We start from the raw sequence: 20,795 nt of genomic DNA on the forward strand, positions 1-20,795 counted from the left end.
CTCTGTCAGGTCACAATGCACCCAGAGCTTTCGAAGGAAAGCAGGCCAGGCTTCCATAGGCCACAGACACAGACAGAGGCACTCCTCTCTTTGGTTTCGGGGAGAATCCTGGAGGGCAGCCAAGCCCTCTGCCTCGGACAGGCCCTCTGTAGCTTTGCATTGTGACTTTAGGAATGTGATTCTCTCTGCTTCAGATTTTCCCACGTGTAAATTTTAAAAAAAAAAGCATGAGGAGACTGGGATACCACTGAGTGTCTGCTGGTCTCGCTGGCACAGCCTAGGACTGTAGTCCAGCTACTGGGTGCAGTAAAGCCACAGTGTGGTCTTTAAACACTTAAAGTGGTAACACAACACCCTGCCTCAGCTTCAGAATGGCTGGATTGTCTAGTAAGTCTCCCAGTCTACGGTCTTCAGAATGTTTTCCTTTCCGATCAGATTTTAACCACTGTGATACTAACAGATGGCAATCTCTTTTGTTAATGAACACACTTATCCCAAAGACATATTTTGTCATACAGGCCTTCAAAGGCTGGCGTTTACTTCATCAGAGACCACTGGACCTCTGCAAACTAAACTGTTAACCTTAAAGCAGAATTGTATTTTGAAAAGTTGGTTCCTCTTTTTTTCCTCTCCCAACAAATATCTTCATACCACATTACTGAATCTTAAAATGGGATTATACTGGGTGTTAGCTGAATGAATGAGTGCATATTTGCTGCTGCCATTAGGATTGAGTCTTTCTTCATGCAAGAAGATACTCCAAAAACGACTGGGTGTCTTCTGAATTATCTCCTAATCCTGAGTCATTCTCACTTCAGTGTGAAAATTTGTTTGATCTTCGTTAAGCAGAATTCTCACAACATATAATATATATATTATATATATAAAATATATAAGTTATATACACACACACACACACACACACACACACACACACACACACACATATATAATTTTGTTTTCTTTTAAGGACTTACTTCTGTAGAGGGTGACTGACTCGGCATTAGTTTGTCTGCCCTGGCTAATTTTTCTCCCTTTGACATGTTAACTCCCTATTTATTTTGTGGATAACCTTTTCAAGATAAATAGGGGTGACGACCGGTCAGGTGAAAACAAATGCTCCTGCATTGCAATCCCAAGCCAGAAACCCCCCAGTCTAGAAAACTATTTAGTATTCTTGGACACAGAGCGGCCCTTAAACCTCAGAGCACAAACAGATGAGGAGGGATGCAGTGCTTTTGGGGCACAGTCAGGAAACAACAGCCTTAGGTGCAGACCATTGGTCAAAGCTGGTGCCCATCTGTACGAGGCCCTCCCTAGATGTGCTAACCAAGAGCAGAGGAGGGGCTGTTTGTAAACAGAGGAGCCAAGCAAGAGACGAGGATAAAGCTGGCTAATTTCTCAGAGACTCAGACCCATCTAATGTACAAAGCCTTGTAAGAGTGAACACAGTTGTGCGTCTTTCAATTTTTATATACTTTGGTCATGATGGGAAAATTTTCTTGGTAAAGAATTCAGAACTTTAATTTGGAAATAAACATAAATAACTTCAGGCAATGTCACTTTCGCTCATTTTGTATTTAATATAACTGAATACTGTATTAAACACCTTAAGACACCAAAAGCAAACAAAGAAATCCACAGAAACTTTTAGGTTTTTATTACTTATCTGGAGAAATAAATGAACCCTAAATGCTTATTGTTAGAGCTTTGGTGAAATATTTAGTGTTTTAAAAAAAAATAAACTTCTCAACCTAGGCTAATTACCGAAGCTGAAACTTTTAAAATTAAACACATTTAAAGTTCCAACATAATACAGAATTAAATACACACTTAAATAGATAGAAATGGGGATTTGTTTTGTGTTCCTTTTTTTTTCCCACCAAAGTAGCCGAAGGGTTATTTTCTTTTACTTTCCTATGCAAATGATGTCAGACTTCAAAGGATCAATAAACAGCAGAATTGTAGTCGAGGACTAATGGGAAGGGAGGGCTCTAATTACTGTCTAGTTAAAACTGCATTTCCCACAGACGCACCTCCCTGGCTGCTGAAGGCTGGTACTTCTCAGGTTCAGCTACAATAGCTTGCTGTCCCTTCTCCAGAGCCCCCTTGCCTTGTGCCAGCGGGGAGGGCATGAGCTGCAGCGGCCCTGTACCACATTTTCAAAGCTGGACAAAGTTGACACTATGACTCATTAAAACCAGCTGCCCTCGGTGCCCTTGTCTGGTCTCACTGCCTCGGTGGCCCTTGGCTCCTCTTGGAACCTTGCTGAAGAACAAAGCGTTTTTTATACAAATTCCAATGGGCAGAAAAGTCCAGATCACACTGTACCTAGCGAGATCAGCACCCAATAGTGACATTACACGTAAATGATTTCTTGAAGTAAAAACCCCATTTATACAATGCATAGGGAGATCATGGAATTTCATAACCAATATTTGTTTTTATGCATAGCCAGACTTCCTTTTTAACATAATTTTTTGAGAATTTCATATCCTGCACCCCAATACCATTCATTTCTGAGTCCTTCCTTGTCCACCCTCCATCATTGCAGCCTCCTCCTCAAAAAGAAAAGAAAAAATAATAAAAACGACCACTTTGCTCCTCCTTGCCCACCTCTCCATCATCATTCATTCATCGTTGCAGTGGCATTGGGAGCTGCAGTGTGTCGTGCAGCATACCTTTTGCCCAAACAGCTTTACTTGCAAATGTTCACTGCAACAAGCTGTTGGTCTGGTTCAAGGTCTGGCTTTTGCTACACCATCAATACTGGACCCCGCTGAGACTCCCCTGGGACACCTGCTGCTGCAGTTATGGAGATCCTGTGCTATGGTCCTGCAGGACCAGTCCCTTCACACGCTCCAGTGGGTCATAGATGGGGTAGATGTTGGGGTGGGCCTGGGTGGTAGCTGAGTTGGTCAGCCCAGGTCTCCACTGGGAACCCCCACTCAGGTGAGAGGCAGGGTCAGCTTCCCTGCAAGCAGCAGCCACGGAGGGGTGGGCCAGCTCCCCTGTGAGGGCCAGGCAAACCCTCCCAGGGCCATGGAGGGGCAGGGCCAGCTCAGCACAGCCCTTGGGCATCAACATGGCTTTGGGTGGCAGTCCAGGCCATGGGTATCCACGTGGCCTTTGGAGGTAATAGGGGCCACAGACATCAACACGGACCCCCGGCTGCCATAGGGCCACCTCTGGAGCAACACAGGCCAGGACATGACTTGGCTTCAGTGGCAATGTAGGCCCCTCACATTAGCCTGTTCCTCACCACGATAGTGTCTCCAGTTCCGCCTCTCTCCACAGCACATGAAGCTCGCTTCTCTTTCTCTCCCATTTCTCCACCACATATTTGCTCATCTTAGTGGTGCCTGGTGGGCAGACCTCTGTAACCCGATGGTTTTAAGTTTGTTATGACCACTTCTCAGTTCCCTTGTCTTATTGCCATGCAGCTCCGTAATCTACATTTCTTACATTCATTTGAATTACAGGAAGAAAGATAAAGCAAAGCAAACCAACCCAAGAGGGTTAAGAACAATCACAGATTAAACAATTTGCCATCAAAGCTTTATTCTTGTCATCTCTGTTCTGTTCAATGTCATTGAACACACGTCTGGGGTTCAATGAAGTAACATGCAGATGAGTGACAAGAATGAAAACCAGACAAAGGGTAGAAATGTCAATCACACTTTAAAAGTCTAGTCACACAATCTCTTTCCTCAGGTATTCCTTGGATGCTCACTCACATGAACTCATATATACCTTAACTGTGGATAATGGTGTCCATTACCTCTACAGGGAAACACAGATTCCATAGCAAGTTCTAGCAGCAACCTTGTAAAAGTCTTCAGGATGCCTAACAAAATTATATCGTGATTATTCATTCTCTAGATTTGGGGGATAGAAATAGAAAAGAATATAAACAAAGCATGCTTTTGAGGTTTCTTGGGTCAGTTAGTAGAAAAATAGGTGTTTCTTTGGGGAGTTTTTATAGTGGAGAACTCGGAAGCTGAGTCTCTGAGCTGATTTTCACCTTCATCAGTCTTTAAGGGAGTGGTAGGCTTTGGTGGTCCGGCTGTTGACAAAATCTGTCTTCTTAAACTGAGCCTTTGGAAGAAGCAGACAGAAATATAAAAGGCTATTAAACCCTCACGTAAGAAAATGTCTCATCCATTCATCAGCTGAAGAACATTTAAGTTGGCTCCATTTCACAACTGTTGTGAATTAAGCAGCAGTAAACATGGCTGAGCATGTGTCTGGGTAGCAGGACGTCAAGTCCTTAGGGCATATGTCAAGGAGTGGTATAGTTGGCCAGAGGTAGACTTATTTTAGCTTCCTGAGGATTTCCCACACTGATTTCCAGAGTGGCTGCAACGGTTTGCAATCCCAACAGTGGATGAGGGTTCCCTTCCCCCAGTCCTTATCAGCACTTGCTGTCAACGGTACTCTGGATCTTAGCCATTCTGATTAGGGTAAGAGGAAATCTCAAAGCAGTTTTAATTTCCATTTTTCTAATTGTTAAGGCTGTTGGAATATTATTTGAAACAACCTAAATGCCCTTCAGCTGATAAATGAGTAATAAAAACAAACACATGTACACAATGGAATTCTATTCTGCTGTAAAGAAAAATGAAGTCATAAAATTTGCAGGTAAATAGATGAAACTAAAACATATTATACTGAGTGAGGTGACCCAGACCCTAAAAACAAGTTACATGTTCTCTCTTATTTTGTGGCTCCTAGCTCTTAATCTTTAGGTGTAAGTAAACAGCCTGGAGTGCCTGCAGGATCAGGAAAGCAAAAAGAGGCCAAGGTGGTTCCAGGGAGTGAGGAAAAGGTGGGGGCTGGGGAGTGAGGGAGAGGTGGGGAGTGAGGGAGAGGTGGGGGAGTGAGGGAGGGGTGGGGGGTGGGGGAGGGGTGGGGGTGGGGGAGAGGTGGGGGTGGGGGAGAGGTGGGGGGTGGGGAGGGGTTGGGGGAGAGGTGGGGGTGGGGGAGGGGTGGGAGTGGGGGAGGGGTTGGGGGAGAGGTGGGGGTGGGGGAGGGGTGGGAGTGGGGGAGAGGTGGGGGTAGGGGAGAGGTGGGGGGTGGGGGAGGGGTTGGGGGTGGGGGAGAGGTGGGGGGTGGGGGAGAGGTGGGGGGTGGGGGAGGGGTGGGGAGTGGGGGAGGGGTTGGGGGAGAGGTGGGGGGTGGGGGAGGGTTGGGGGAGAGGTGGGGGGTGGGGGAGGGGTGGGAGTGGGGGAGAGGTGGGGAGTGGGGGAGAGGTGGGGGGTGGGGGAGGGGTTGGGGGTGAGGGAGAGGTGGGGGGGTGGGACAGGGGTGGGAGTGGGACAGGGGTGGGAGTGGGGGAGAGGTGGGGTGGGGAGAGGTGGGGAGTGGGGGAGAGGTGGGGGGTGGGGGCGGGGTGGGGGGTGAGGGAAAGTTCTTGAATGGGAATGACAGGACAGAGGTGACATGAGGTAGAAATGGAAAGCGGGGCGCTTTAACGGGGAAGGGGAGGCAATGCGGAGGAAAAGTGGAGGAGGAGGATAAATAATACTAAGGGTGTTTGAAAAGACACAGGAAGTCACACTACTTTGTTTCCTAAATTACCTGTGATATCTGTGTACACATACATATATAGCTTACAGAAGGTACACCACCTGGACTATCTTCAAACCCCCTGGAACCATGCATGAGAAATCTCCTCTTGATTTGTTGGTCAGAGGAGTCAAGAGACTCCCAAAGCAATGTAAGCTATGACTGTTTCGGTGGCTGCCTCCAGATTTGAAGGTAAGTCCCTAGTGCTGAAGACACCATATGCTTCGGGACACAGGACTTGGAGGAATTGAGCTGGAACTGATTAGGAAGTCTCTTTCCTAAGGAACGGCTCTCACATATTGGAAGGTGCTATGCAAGTTTCCAACAGAGGAGATCAGTAGTTCTACCCAGATGTAAAGCCTGTGTGCCACGATGACTGACCTGGCAAGATATCCATAATGCTGCAGAAGTGGCACTTTCATCTTGGAGATAATCAATAACTGTCTAATTGGACTTAAGGATCACTCAATAGGACTGATATCATATCTGGTATTGTAAACTCTGGAGAGGTCATTTCACTGAGAGGAGAACCTACTACTGCCAGATCCTAAACCAATGTAACTTTCAATTGTATTCTAAATACTTTTCCCTATAGCCACAGATAAGTGTAGTTCTTACTTCTCATCAAAGCTTCAGTTTGCAACATACAGAGGCTATTTTTTCCTCTATACAGAGACTATTATCAAAATCTGCATTGGTCAAAATGCATAGAATAAGGGACTGTGGAACGCCTAGCCATAACTGATAAATCTTCAGTGCAACCCCTGTATCTAAGGCTCAGAGAAAATCATGGAAGAAGGGACAGAAAGATTTTAAGAGCCAGAGGGCCTTGATAGATTGTATCCCCTAGATATGGCAGGGAAAATGAACCCATGGACTTTCAATAATAGTATTGTTTGAACAAGATCAGCAAAATGGCACTACCAGTTGACGTACCAATGTGGACAGGTAATTCTACATCATTCTTCTCCTAGATGAAGAACTGAGAGAGGGAAGCTGAGAGAGGGAGAATCAATTGCTTCCAGGGATGAACTCCTATGTAGGCTGACAATTGCATGTGGTCAGCCTTGGATACAAGCAAAGCTAAGTGGACTCAGTAGGTTACGTGTACATGTATATATGTACCCATACATATATGTATATACATGTAACAATAATACTTAAAGAACGGAACCTGAATTTGGGAGGGACAATGCAGTGCCCATGTATGAAATTTTCAAAACACAAATCTAAACAACAGCAAAACTATTTAAATACAAAAAAGAAGAAAGTGCAGCTGTATGGTGATTTCTGGTGAGGGCAAGGCCAAGTGTCAGTGTTCTTACCTTCTTGTAGGCGGTATGGAGTTCCGTATGAGCCCACAGAGAGTACAGAAGGACCGAAGCAGCTTTGCTGGCCTTGTTGGGGGCATAGCTGAAAAGAGAGAGAGGCCTGTGGGTCAGCGAGAGCGTGGAGCTTTGGCCATTCCCTTCACATTCCTCAAGTGGCTTCAACAGTTGCCACTTGTCACACACAGAAGATGAGCTTTGCAAGCCAGATTTCACCTTTTAAGAGGCTCTTTTATAACTCATAAGGGTAGCACTAGTAAATAAGTGATTTACAGAGAAAAATCCACACTATTTATATATGTTTTAAATCTTCCAATTTACTTATAGTCTTTACATTTGTATATTTATGGTATATATTTACAGATTCTAATGCAGAAAAACAAGTGAAAATGTGTATGCCTCTGAGACTAAAGGACCCTACCATTGTAGGGGCAAACCAATTTTTTCCATTTAATAAAATATACTCTGTGGCAGTACTTGTTCAAATAGTTTTCAAATCACTATGTCTGTAGTACAGAGTGACAGAGAACTTACTGTCACAGCCCAGTCCCCACTGCATTTGACACAGCACTGGTTTCTGATGTTCCAATTCTAAATGTGTCCTCAACTTCCCATTTCTGGCTAGAGGTCAGTTTCTTTTTAGATTTCATTACCTTCTATTACCTACTAATACACAGCTGTATTTTCTTAAATCGTAACCATCGCTCTGCGAAGCTAACTCATTACATCAGTAATTACCAGAATTCACAAGAAAGAAAAATGATGGCATCTGACTTGATCTTCTAAAAGAGAATGGATGGCTGTATAGCTTGGTTGACTCAGTTCTTTCCTTGCCCAACCACCAAGAACTAGAGGAGATACAGCCCAGATCTGTGATGCAGACTCAGCGAAAGGTCCCTGCAGCTGGAGCACTACACAGTCATGGTGGCGGGAAATGGAGACAGTGATGGGCAGGTACTAAGGACTTACCCTTCTCCTATGCTGATGGTCATAATCTTCTGCAGGCCTCCAGTGTTCAGAAGGTCTCGTGCATTCTGGTAGCTATTCTGCATTAAATTGTTCAACGTATAGCAAGCAGAGGCTGTAGTTTCAATGAGGAGGTCAGTACTTGGGACTGTATCAGGGATTATGGAAACCAAATCTGGTAAAGTTTCTTTGGCTACAAATTGAAAAAAAAAACAATGCTTTGTTAGAAAGATTTTTTTGCGGGAGGACAGGTGTATGCGTGAACATGTGTGCTGCACACACATGAGTGTTCAGTTTGTGTGCCTCCTGCATATGCACATGGAAGTCAAACAGGGTGTCGGCTGTCTTCCTTACTCCCTCTCCACCTACGGCTTTGAGACAGGGTCTCTGACTGAACCAGAGCTTGCTTTCTAGGGCACTGGCTGGCCAGTGAGCTCAAGGGATCTGCCTCTCCCACCCCAAGTGCTGGGGTCACAGGGCATTAGGTGACAAATGTATGGAAAATGCTGGGTCTCTGTAATCAAATTCGACAACCTAACCCCCACTCTCAGTGTGCTGAGAACCCTTCCAAAGAGAAAAATATCAAAAATTTAAAATTTCATACTCTTCAATCCAGAAATTCCATTCCACCTTAAAAGTGGAAAAAGATTCTACAAAGATATTTTGGATAGAGTTATCTTGACTGCAGGGTGGACAAGCTATCCCCTCTCTGATGAATGTCTCTAACTTTAATACTGAAACGCTACCTTCCTCCACAGGTTGTTCTGAGTGAGCTCAGGAGTCCCATTAATCGTGGCCACACATACTAAGCTCTTAAGAGGTGTAAGTTATTATATGAAGGTTAAACCACAGACTAAAAGACCTTGGGAACATGAGTATTCCTTTCACAACTTATGTGGACAACAAGGAAATAATTCTGAACCAAATAACAGGAAGGCTCCAGCCCCGCACCGAGAGCTGTGCTACATCCTTTTCATCACCGCGGCAGCAGGCCCCTTCTAAAGTCCAAGGTTAGGGAAACACATACTGTCAAGGCTGAGGGAGAACAGCAATTAAAGGAGTTGTCTATTGTATTTAGTTGTCTTAGGAAAGTACACTTACCAATAAAATGCATTCTACAATATACTATGGGAAGGCATCCATCTAAACCTATATCTACAATATATTCATTCTCTCTCTCTCTCTAAATAGATAGACATACATACATACATACATACATACATACATAGATGAATAATGAAATAAATGAAAACCTACCTGGCTAGAAATCTCATTAAAAACATAACATGTATTGAAATGGATTTTTACTTATTCCTGGTTTTATTAAAACTCAGAATCAAGATGAGTCCTATTGCTTAAATTACATATGGAACATAAAACCAATTTGCAATTTTAAAATTGCAATTACACAATTATGCAACTGCAATTATGTTGCTGACAAACACACACATGAGACAGACCCACTGGATGGAACTGCCAGTGGGTGAGAGGCGGCACACAGATCGAGGGTCTCACTAATGAGTACGGTCCAACATTTCTTTTCTGCAAATAATCAAAGCAAATGAACGAAAGGCCGGATGTTAGGACAATCCAATGTCAGTGAGGGAGGGAGCTTGCCCCACACCCCACCCTCCCTCACTGGAGCAAAGCCAGGCCTGTTGATCACTGGCTCTCCTGCACGTGTATGTTCAGTAAGCACCTATGACATGCAGCCCTCAACTCACCAATTTCATTCTGCAGAGAAAGATTCCGTGACAAATTCCTCAGCAGGGAGACGGCAGTCTTCTTCACACTGGGATCACCTACGTGCAACATTTTCCGGGTGTGCTGAAGACCATTTTCCTTCTGGACAACCATTCGAGCTACTGATGTGGGCATCTGTTTTGAGACACATCCTATGAATGCTACCACATCTGCTATCAGAGAAATACGTTCTCTGTAGAGTTCAGAGGCTGAGAGACAATAAAAGCTGGAATGCTAATGAAGGCACTTTACATATATTTTCTTTAAATTCTTTTAGATTTTCAACATAATTGTTGAATAAAAATATTTTTCCAGCTGGGCAGTGGTGGTGCAGGCCTTTAATCCTGGCACTCAGGAGGAAGAGACAGGCAGATCTCTGAGTTCTAGGACAGCCTGGGCTACACAGAGAAAACCTGTCTTGAAAAACAAAACAAAACAAAAGGTTACTCGTCACTTTTTGCATCTGTGTTTGTAAGTAAATAGGTCTGACTTTACTTTGTACTACACTTAAAATTTTAATTTGTGTGTGTGCCCACCCTGTACACGCTTGTGGAAGACAGAGGAGGCCAGCACGTGTTTTCTATCATCTCCACTTTATTCCCTTGAGCCAGGGTTTCAGTGAACCTGAATTTTGGTGTTTCTGCTAGGCTGGCCAGCAAGCTCTGGCCCATTCTGGCTTGGTGTGGGTGCAGGGCAGTCAAACTGAGGTGCTTGTGCTTGCAAGTGAGCACGTGTGGCCACTGGGCACCTCCCAGTCCTCTTGTACTGAGCTTTTGAAATCAAGGTTTGAGCCATTCAAACTTAATAGGACAGCATTTTTCTATCTTCTTGAACTATTCATCTAATACAAGCTCATCTTTGTGGATTCGGTCAAATTCGGCCAGGTAGCTGCTAGCCACTGCTACACTGACCCAGACTCTTTGTTTTCCTAGACTGCCCACTGAGGTGCGAAAACAAAGTTTCCTTTGTTACCACTTGGCTTCATTCATTAGCTGATGTTTACTTAATTATCATTGCCGTTTCTTCTGGTTCAAGATTTGGTAACTAACATATTTCAACAAACTTGTTTACTTCTAAACTATAAACCCAATGCATTATAAAAAGAGAATTGGGATTTTTGAGAAACATTTTTATTAACTCTGGGAATTTCATATGATGTATTTTGGTTATATTTATCTTTCTCTCCTAATTCTTTCCTGAGCCACCCTCACCTCTGCCCTACCCACCCAGCTTTGAGTTTTCTTCTTCTTTTAAAACCCCATCTTGATATACTGCCTCTCTGGTGTACCCACCAATGTATTTTAAAGTTGCCTTGGTTTATGACTTCTTTGTTCTGTAAAACTATAAAAACTTCATGAATTGCTTCCGCACTGGAATGTGGGATTTGGGGTGACCTAAATCTGTGTTCCCGTGCCATGACCACTCGTAGTGGCTCCAGAATAAACTCTCATTCTCCTTTAAAAAGAAAAAGAAAACAGACGGAAAGAAACTCATTGAGTCTAATAGGTGCTGCCCAACTACTATCAGATGTGGGTCTGCCTGGGGATGGCCGACTCATCAGGGATCATAGCACTAAAGAAAATTGACTTTCTTTTCCTCAGCAGCTATCAAATACCAACAGCTTTTCAGCTAGAGGTGGGACTCTACGGTGTCCCTCCAGCCCCACCACTGGGGTTTTCTTCTGGCTTGAACGTGTGTAGGTCTCACGCATGCTGTCACGCTCCCTGTGAGTTCCTGTGTGCAGCTGTCAGGTGGACATCGCTTTTGAAAGTCAGCATGCTGCAGCTGGATTACATTTCCTTACTGTGTAGCCCCTACTTCCACTGGACGTGCTCTGCAGACCAGGCTTCCCTCGCACTGAGGTCTGTCTGCCTCTGCCTTCTTAGCACTGGCAGGGATTACCGTAGTCTGTTCATCCGTGGCTCCCGCTGGCCCAGGTCTAGGAAAATCTTACTCAGGATCTAAATACTGACCTGGCTCTTTCTAGCATCAAGAGATCTCAGTGCTGTAGCCTTAACTTGTGTCTGTAACTTTATATGAAACTTCCGTTTGAAGTTAATATGAGGCTACCATGACAATAATTCTTGTGATTCTTAATCATTCTTTAGGATGTTTATCTTTTTTTTTGTCTCATATAAACACTGACTCCTACCACCATCTGTATTCTTCATTTTCTCAATTCTATTTTCTAGAATTGACATTCTTAATGTAAAGCTGAGCACAGATGGTGGAATATGTAGGATCTCTAAAACTATTTTTGTGTTTATAATCAATATTCCTCGGGAAATTGTTCATCACTTTACTAGAGTGTCAAAGTTTCCATGGCTCAAGGAAGTGAATTATTAGTACTTTAAATAGTTGTTATGTTGTAATAACTATTTGTCTTCCTCCACCTGTTATCCTCTAAGAAGTTTCCTTCTCCAGAGCTACCCAGAGAGGAAGCTGTTTATTATGTACTATCTCAGGCCTCGGGTCAAGAGGAAGGAGGGGCACTCCTCTCTCCCCAACGCCATCTCAATGCACATTTTATCTGAAGTCTACGAAGAGTGGCTGTCAGCCAGTCCTCTCCTTCCTGTGCATGCAGCTGAGCAAACGAACAGTTTCACACTCCTGGGCTTCCAGCTTCGATTCTTTCCATATATCAACTGCTCAGTCTCACTGTCACACAGAACCAGAAAAACATCGTCCTATGTGGCGTAGAGCTCCAAATAGCTTCTTGTTCTTGTTCTCTGCCCATTTATCTCCATGATTAATCCCTTTATCCCACCCTTTAATCCCTAAACCTCACATCACCAACTGTCTCCTGTTAGCATCTGTCCTAAAGCCAGAGTTCCCTGAGCTATTACACAAATGCCGTCCGTCTACCCTTAACAATGTTGTCATTCCAAGAAAATAAGTGAGAAGTTTAGGCTGTTTGTGTTGTTTTGTCATAGTATAGTTAGAGTAATTACCTAATCAGGAAGCTGTGGGAGGTTATGCTAATTCATATATTTTTAAACTTGAGAGTCAGATCAAGGGGAGAAGTGTGAGGGAAAAATAATTTCTAGCGTTGTAGTAGGTTGAGATTTTGTATGTAATCTGTGTCGTATGTGCTGGATACTTTAACTAGAAGGGCTAGTCCTACAGCTGCTTCAAATGCCTCAAAGACTAAAATTACGATGGCGGCTGGGAGTATTATTATTGAGTGGGAGTTGAGGAATGTAATTGTAGCTGTGATGAATAATGAAAGTAGTATGCCTTCAGGACATAGGAGGGTTGATACGAGGTGAGATCTGAGTTCCTAGAAGGGAGAAAGTGAAGGCGAATGTGATGCTGAGAGCCACAGATGTCATTTTGGTAATTATGATTAATATCATAATCTAATGAGTTGAAATCATTAGTTTTAGTTAAACTAATTACTAATGTTATTTGGTCCATTCTGGCTTTTTTGTAGTCATTTGTAGTTGAGGCCCAGATATATACAAGGATAAAAGCGGTGAATGTTATAGTTTTAAGATTGGGTGTTTGAATAGCTCAGGGTAGGGGGAGTAGGAGTGCAATCTCTCTCTCTCTCTCTCTCTCTCTTTTTTTAAAGATTTATTTATTTATTATGTATACAGTGTTTTGCATGCATGTATCTCTGCAGGCCAGAAGGGGGCACCAGATCTCATTACAGATGGTTGTGAGCCACCATGTGGTTGCTGGGAACTGAACTCAGGTGCCACACCAACTCCAGTGTGGTCCGTGTGACATGAACAATTATGTCAATAATAGTGGATGGGAGATATGTGTCCCATGGGACTAAGCTCCCTGGAGGTCCCTGGCAGAGTGCCCGTGTTATGCCTCCTTCTCGAAGGAGACGTGCCTCACCAATCATGAGCTCTCTGGGCTATGGGTTCTGTATAACTGCTTTTCTGATAATGTTCTAATTAATCTATAAAACACAGCCAAAATTAATGAATGCTTGGGTTGTGAACTGTGGAGAAAAGGGGAAGCTGGACATGGACCTTATTTAGATATAGCAGAATGAACTATTCCTTAAAGACCTCAAGCCTCAAGCCGCTAGATAATAGAAAGTATAATAGTTCAGGCACTTCTAGGGAATGAACACTCACCCACTAGGAATCCTTTAGGAATCCCAACTAAAGTGATTTATGGCAGAAAACATTATCTCATAGGAGGCAGATGGTGGGCCCCTCTGTTGAGGAAGTTCAGCATAGAAAACTTAAGGACTACAGCAGAACCCCTTCCCCTTACAGGTGTAAAAGTACAAGTGTCCATATTCCAGCAGGTAAAAAGGTTTTATATTAGAAGAGATTTATGGTAAAGAACTGAAAAAATACTTAGGGACGATCTGCAGCATTCAAATTGGCTAAGTGGGTCATGAGAACCAGAAAAGTAAAAATGAATAATAAACTAGTGAGCGGCTGAGATAAAGATGAAGGACACAGCTGCAAGAAGCCTACACAAGTCTAGGAACTGTACTAAGTTTAAAAAACAGACTGCTCTTTGGGTCATAAAGTTCTTGTGGGTGAAGGGATATGTCTAGCGCCGATTAATAATTATATGCTTACTGTTTTTAAAGATGATGTAATTGAATTATTGCCAAGCTCTTATTTTGTTCCTTGTATGACTTGATAGTTTTCTTTTCTGTATATAAACTACTGATTTGCAGAAGTAAAATTGCAGCAGATTCAAACCACTTTTGAGTGTGTTGTCTGTCTGTCAGTCACCAATTCCTTGCCTTCCTGACTACCCAAGCCCTGATTCTCCTACGGTTGTGGTGCTCCCGGTGGGCCAGTCCGTGGCACTCAGGACCTTTGGAAGAGCAATCAGTGCTCTTAACCTCTGAGCCACATCTCCAGCCCGAGTGCAATCTCTTATGTCAAATAGAAAGAATGCAATTGCTACAAGAAAAAAATTTATAGAAAAGGGAAGACAGGCTAAACGTATAGGATCAAATCCACATTCGTATGGATTTGCTTTTTCTGAATAAATGTTAAGTTGGGGGAGTCAGATGGCAATGGAGACCAGGAGAAGTGAGAGGGAGACAGTGATGAAAAGTACAATAAGCACATTAATGACCTTCTTCTAGGTTAAATTTTAGTTCTAACTACTGGAAGTCAACTGTACTGGTTATACTAAGGAAGTAGGATCCTCACTAATAAATAGATACACATAGTAAAAGTCAAACTACATCTACGAAGTGTCAACATCACGCTGCTGCTTCAAAGCCAAAATGGTTTTTGGATTGAAAGTGGAATTTGAGTTATCGAAGGAGGCACTATAATAAATGTAGACCCAATAATTACATGGAGGCCATGGAATCCAGTTGCTATAAAGAATGTGGATCCATAGATTCCATCTGAAATGGAGAATGGAGTTTCAAAATATTCTGTGGCTTGAAGATTTGTGAAATAGAGTCTGAGTGTAACTGTAATAAGTAGGGCTTGATTTATGTGGTTGCATTTACCTCCTATTGGGCTATGGCAGGCTCATGTAATAGAAACCCTGGATGCTAGGAGTACTGATGTTTTGAGAATATGAGAAACTGATCTTGGGTTCATTTAGCTTTTGCCTTGTCTGATTTTTAGATTTTTACATTGCTAGAATAAATAGTACATTTTCAGATTAGCATCTCTGCAATCTCATTCATCCAACCTCTCCATGACCTCAATGGTGCTAATAAATTTGATGCTTTTAGGCCAAGTGGTATTGACGCACACCTTTAATCCCAGCACCTGGGAGGCAGATGCAGGTGGATCTCTGTGAGTTCAAGGCCAGCCTGGTCTACATAGTGAGTTTCAGGACAGCCAGAGCTATGTAAGAGACCTTGTCTGAGAGAGAGAGAGAGAGAGAGAGAGAGAGAGAGAGAGAGAGAGAGAGAGAGAGAGAGAGAGAGAGAGCGCTTTGTAACCAAGGATCTGGAGGGATATAGCTCTGACATCTCTTCCAGAGGACCCAGGTTCAATCCTAGCACCCACATGGCAGCTCACAACTGTCTCTAACTCCAGTTCCAGGGGATCTGACACCCTCACACAGACATACATGTAGACAAAACACTCATACACATGGGAAAACAACAACAACAACAACAACAACAACAACAACAAAACTTTCTGATTTTAAACACAATGGCAGATCTGGACTAAACCTTCTTTCAAACCCCATCTGATTTAACCTGTAATGGTGTCTGCTGCCTTCAGAATGGTGCTCAGACACTTTGGTGTGGCTCATGCTGTCCTTCCTCACATGGCTCCCCTTCCTTACCACTGGTCTGCAGTTACCTAGGTAAATTACTTTAGTCCATATTTCCCTTGCTAGACCCTGAGTTTCTGGAAACAATGGAGTTCTTCCTTTCTCTTTGTTCATAAGCATACTTATGACAAATCAAATAAATGATGGTTTGTATTCTTAACGGCAGTGTGATGGTAAGATGGCTTTATCATTTCACAGTTTCATTTAAAACAAACAAGCTTCTATGTTAAGACACTTATATTGGGAATGAATACATTTTCTCAAATGTTTCTGTTCCCTTGATGAGTGTTTTAATCTATGGGGATATATAACTGAAGACTGGCTATGTAATGAACTATTTTGGACTGATTACTTCATGATAAAGGTAACCATAAGCTTAGTTCTAATAATGATTTAAAATACAACATAGAAACACGTAACAGGAACACAATATACGGCACAGACAAAAACCTTCCGCCATACGCTTTGACTTTGATGACAGAAAGTAAGTCACTGGAAAGAGAATGAGCTTTGCCCTGTGGATGGGTTCCCAAGACACAGATGCGCAGACGCCCTTTCAGATCCCAAGCTATTCTAGACAGCACTGCTTTTACCACGAAGAACGCACGACTTCTTTGGTGTGAGCACACTGTTCTGCAAGGGAGCATTTCTTTACAGGCAGTGCAAGAGGCAAGTGACCCTGCAGGGCAAAGTGCTGGGCACTTTACCCAGACCAGGCCAATGAACATCACAGTCTCCTCCCAGAGCCCAGCTGAGATACAAATTGGGCCGGTGAGACACCTTTGCTGAGTTCTTAATAGCACTATTTGTGAGGACACCAGGTTGTTAAGATGTACGTCTGTGGTCATTCCTAGCTATCCTCATTACCATATGGGCACCCAGGAAACAGAATCTAGAGACAGAGTGAGGCATTCAAGACTAATCTTGAAAGAAGACAGACACACCCCAAACATTTGAGTTCCACGATATGAGAAATTCCTTCCTTTCCCTCTATATTTTTCTTGACTAGCTTGAGGCAGGATTCTGAGGACTGTAATGGAAGAACTAAGCAATATAAAAGTCAATGTGCTGTTTTTGTAATTGTAGTCTGATGCAGCTTTACAGAAACGGAGGCTCAAGGTAGTGGAGGGCTGAGCCCCTGGTGGTTTCTGAGAACTGTCATGGCTGGAAGGAGGAAATCCTTGCTCCTGCCTGGTGGCTTCACCTCCGCACCTAAGGTGGATAGGTCTACAATGCCCTCATTTTAAGAAGTAGAAAAGCTGGCACAAGACTTACCGGGCCACTTCCTGCTGTGAGATTCTGGAGAGCTCCTAATGACGCCTCTTGGGTATAGTTTCGGGCACTCTTGGCAATTAAGGACAAATACATCCTTATCACAATGGAATGCCACAGCCACTCCATGCCCCGGGGGCTACTCTTCTCCTCTGGCATCGGTATGTCTTGGTATTGCTAAACACACAGAGTAAATGGACTTCAAATGGTGTCTGCAATTCTGCAGCCATACCAACAGACCAGAAATACTGTCTAGAAAGACTAGCAAATCAGAAAACCAGTACACATGATTTTCAATTACTTAACTTTTAGCTCACAATAATTACTTCTTTCTAAGAAACTCTCACACTCCCCAACTTTACACTTCACAGTCAAGGGATTAAATACAGGTCCTTAAGATTTCCAGTTGCATTTAACCTAGATTCTAAATGGTCGCTATCACTTTGAAAATAAGGAAACAGGTCTGTTCCCTCAAAGGCTTATAGAATTGCTTGGGATGGTGGGATGGTATCAAGGGCCTTCATTTAGCAGCCATTTTCCAAATTCAAGCATATCGTAGACTAAGAATACGGTAGTTCACGTTCTTTTCACTTTTATGTCAGTTCTGAAAGAGATACGCTATCTTTTCTGGGAATTTGCTTTGAATGTGTTCACAGTTTATTTTTAGGATGCGAAATGAAACATGGGGGCTTCTGGTAATGCTTAGACAACGATTCTATCATTGCTCACAAAGGACACAGGGCAGCATGGTTTAATCACTAACTGCACAAATCTGGAGCCAGATTAGTGGGGACTGAATTTTATCCTCTTCACCCAGTCACTGAGTTGATGTAGGAAAACTAGCGAGCTTTCCTGTACCTGTCTCCTTACTGCTGGAGCCTCCTGGGAGGACTGCTGTGAGAACTAAATTAGAAACAGTAGGTGACATATACTCAGGAGTCCTTCACCCCCGTCTGTCTCTCAAAGACCTCCTGACGTACCTCTTTTACTTTCCTACTTCGACTGCCAAAACACCCAACACTTTTGTTACTGTTAGTCTGGATAGTCCGGTTTTGCATGTAGATACTCTGGGAATACTTCTCCGGGAGCTCTGCCTCCAGCTGGTAGGAGAGGTTATGAAGAATGCACACACAGTTCTCTGTGGCCTGTGGAGAGAACATGAATACTGTTCATATTCATATTGACATACCTTTCACATGACTTACCACAGGTTATTTAGGCTTCAGCTCTTCAAAGGCTTACTGCATGCAATTTAGTATGCTTGGACAATACGGTATGCAGGAGTTACTGAGGATAGCTGGAATGGCTAATGTTAGACCATAAGCAAATGGTCATGAGTACTATGCTAAAACACAGAATCTAAGTTTCTCAAAATAATGGGTAACCTCCACCAATCCTTTTTTTTAACATATCTGGAGACTGAACCCAGGGCCTCTTGCACAGGGGACAAATGCTCTACCCATGAGCTACAGTTCTAACACCGTAGAGTATTTCTAAAAGACGTATGTCCAGAACAACGTCAACATCCCATACATAAATTAGTAGCCACACTAATATGGAGAATAGGATGGAACACTGCGATCAATTAGGAGGCTACTATAATAACCAGTGTAAAGGACACACAAAAGGAAGGGCAGATATGGCACTGGAGAAGCAGCATATGGTGTACAGCTTGTGCATGCAGGGTGTGAGGAAGAGGGACAGCCCACAGTCATTCATATCTCAGTCTTCTTGGTAGATGGTGAGAGTTCATCTGTCCATTCATTCTGTCTAATTGAGGTGTTATACATGTCAGGCCAATTTCACCGCCAACCTACAATCTCTAGCCACTGATATGCTGATTATTAGAAAGATTAGAAAGAAGATGCACAAGATTGGGGGGATGGAAGAAAGGATTTTTTTGTTTGGTTTTTCGAGACAGGGTTTCTCTGTGTAGCTTTGTGCCTTTCCTGGAACTCACTCTGTAGCCCAGGCTGGCCTCGAACTCACAAAGATCTGCCTGGCTCTGCCTCCCGAGTGCTGGGATTAAAGGCATGCGCCACCACCGCCCGGTGGAAGAAAGGAATTTAAGCATTTATTGTTAAACATGCAGTGTTTGTGTTCCTGATGAGCATCCACATTGAGTTGTTAAAAAGTGTGCTGGAAATTTGGGTCTGGAAAAAACTCTGAGCCTAAGGCTAGAGACAGAAATTTAAGCATGTAATGAAAACCTTGGGCTTGGAAAGTAAGTCAAGGCACAAAACTACATCAAGTTAATTTTAAGTTTGAAGCATCTTAGTAAGTCATAGTGGGTAATCTGGTGTAAGGATGTTTAATTCTTGTTACCTTATCGTCTGGCTGGTAGTCTGCAATAGTTCCTCTGACATAATGGACCAAAGAGTCAATGAGCCCGTCACATCTTCTCATTGTCTTCCTCCCATCAGGGCCAGCTGAGCTCATGTTTCTTTCAAGAACAACAAGAAACTGTAAGATGTATTTTATCTAATCCCACAAAGGCCTGTGTAAGTCATGTGCTATGCGCCCCAAAGGCCTGTACAAGGCCTGTGCTGTGAACCCAATAGGCCTGAGTTTCAAAGCTTCGTTTAAGGCTTCTTCCAGCTCTTTGGAAACTGGCAAACAAGCAAAAATTTGAGAGCTTATCATCAGTACAGTAAATCATCAGCTGCCTAATGTCAAACTTGAAACCATAAGCACACAATCACAACAGTAAGTTTTCTACCTGCTGCATTCCATGTTATCAAGTCCCAAATATGATTTATTAAATCTTGCCCATATTTTTGAGAAGCAGATATGAGGCAAATGTTTGTAACTAAAGGAACACAGCACACTAGACATAAGCAATATGCTGTGTCCAAGTCCCAATTTGCTCCATGTCTTAACTCTAAGTAACCTGAAGTTGTCCTGGGTCTCATTTTCCTCATCTGTAAAAGTGTATTGGACTCTGTTGCTTGAGTCTTGAAGGTTTTATACAAACTGCTATTGACAAATATTAAAAACTGACTCTTAAACATGACGGTTCTCTCCTTCGCACACTTTCCAGGGTCTGTGACGCCTGACCTATAAACATCTTTGTGCTTAACCTTCTAATTTTGCTAGGTCATGAGCACAAGCAGAGGCTGCTTCCTTATAGAGAAATGCAGCTCATCAAATATGGTAAAGCAAAGTATTTGGTGATCACACTGCAGACTCAGGTCATATCTACATTTGCTGCTAACCGCAGGAAAACGTAATGGAATTCAGCTACTATCACAAAGCTACTACTTGGAAAAGCCAAGGACTTCTCCTAAGGTCAAGCCATGGCTTAAGAAGTCTTGCTGATATTTTAGCTTTTGTATGTATATTAGCTGGTTCCTAAAATGATTTTCTTGTGTGCTTCCAATAACTCCTAACAGTGTATTTATCTAAAATACTTCTCAAGCATCCAAGGCCAAAGGAAACAACACCTGTCTCCTAGGTCAGGGGATAGCTTTATTTCTTGGGCAATTTAGGGTGAGACCCTCCTTTCTTATGCAACCTTACTAATAGTCTCCTAACTTCTTACCTAACCACTTCTACAAATATAGACTGAGCACATAGACCCCCTTTTTGATATACTAACCCATCACTAGCACTCAGTTGACCTCCTCTTTTACCACTCCCATTTTGGCATACACATAAAATAAAAAGAATACTAAAAAAAAA

The 20,795-nt window shown here is 43.0% G+C and overlaps 1 protein-coding gene across 1 annotated transcript in view; it reads right to left on the reverse strand.

Moving 5' to 3' along the window:
• Window positions 1–1,637: 1,637 nt before the first annotated feature.
• The window catches only part of Pkp2 (plakophilin 2), a 69,713-nt gene continuing 50,555 nt past the window's right edge, over window positions 1,638–20,795 (reverse strand). Inside the window, exons 7-13 of the mRNA XM_028894699.2 lie at window positions 19,440–19,557; window positions 18,095–18,259; window positions 17,118–17,291; window positions 9,587–9,740; window positions 7,866–8,055; window positions 6,894–6,981; window positions 1,638–4,098 (exon numbers count right to left, since the gene is read on the reverse strand). Coding sequence (XP_028750532.1) covers window positions 4,030–4,098; window positions 6,894–6,981; window positions 7,866–8,055; window positions 9,587–9,740; window positions 17,118–17,291; window positions 18,095–18,259; window positions 19,440–19,557 — 958 coding nt within the window. The 3' untranslated portion in view covers window positions 1,638–4,029. The remainder of the gene's footprint in view (window positions 4,099–6,893; window positions 6,982–7,865; window positions 8,056–9,586; window positions 9,741–17,117; window positions 17,292–18,094; window positions 18,260–19,439; window positions 19,558–20,795) is intronic.

Source organism: Peromyscus leucopus, chromosome 12 (assembly GCF_004664715.2).
Source record: "Peromyscus leucopus breed LL Stock chromosome 12, UCI_PerLeu_2.1, whole genome shotgun sequence".
Classification (NCBI taxonomy): domain Eukaryota; kingdom Metazoa; phylum Chordata; class Mammalia; order Rodentia; family Cricetidae; genus Peromyscus; species Peromyscus leucopus.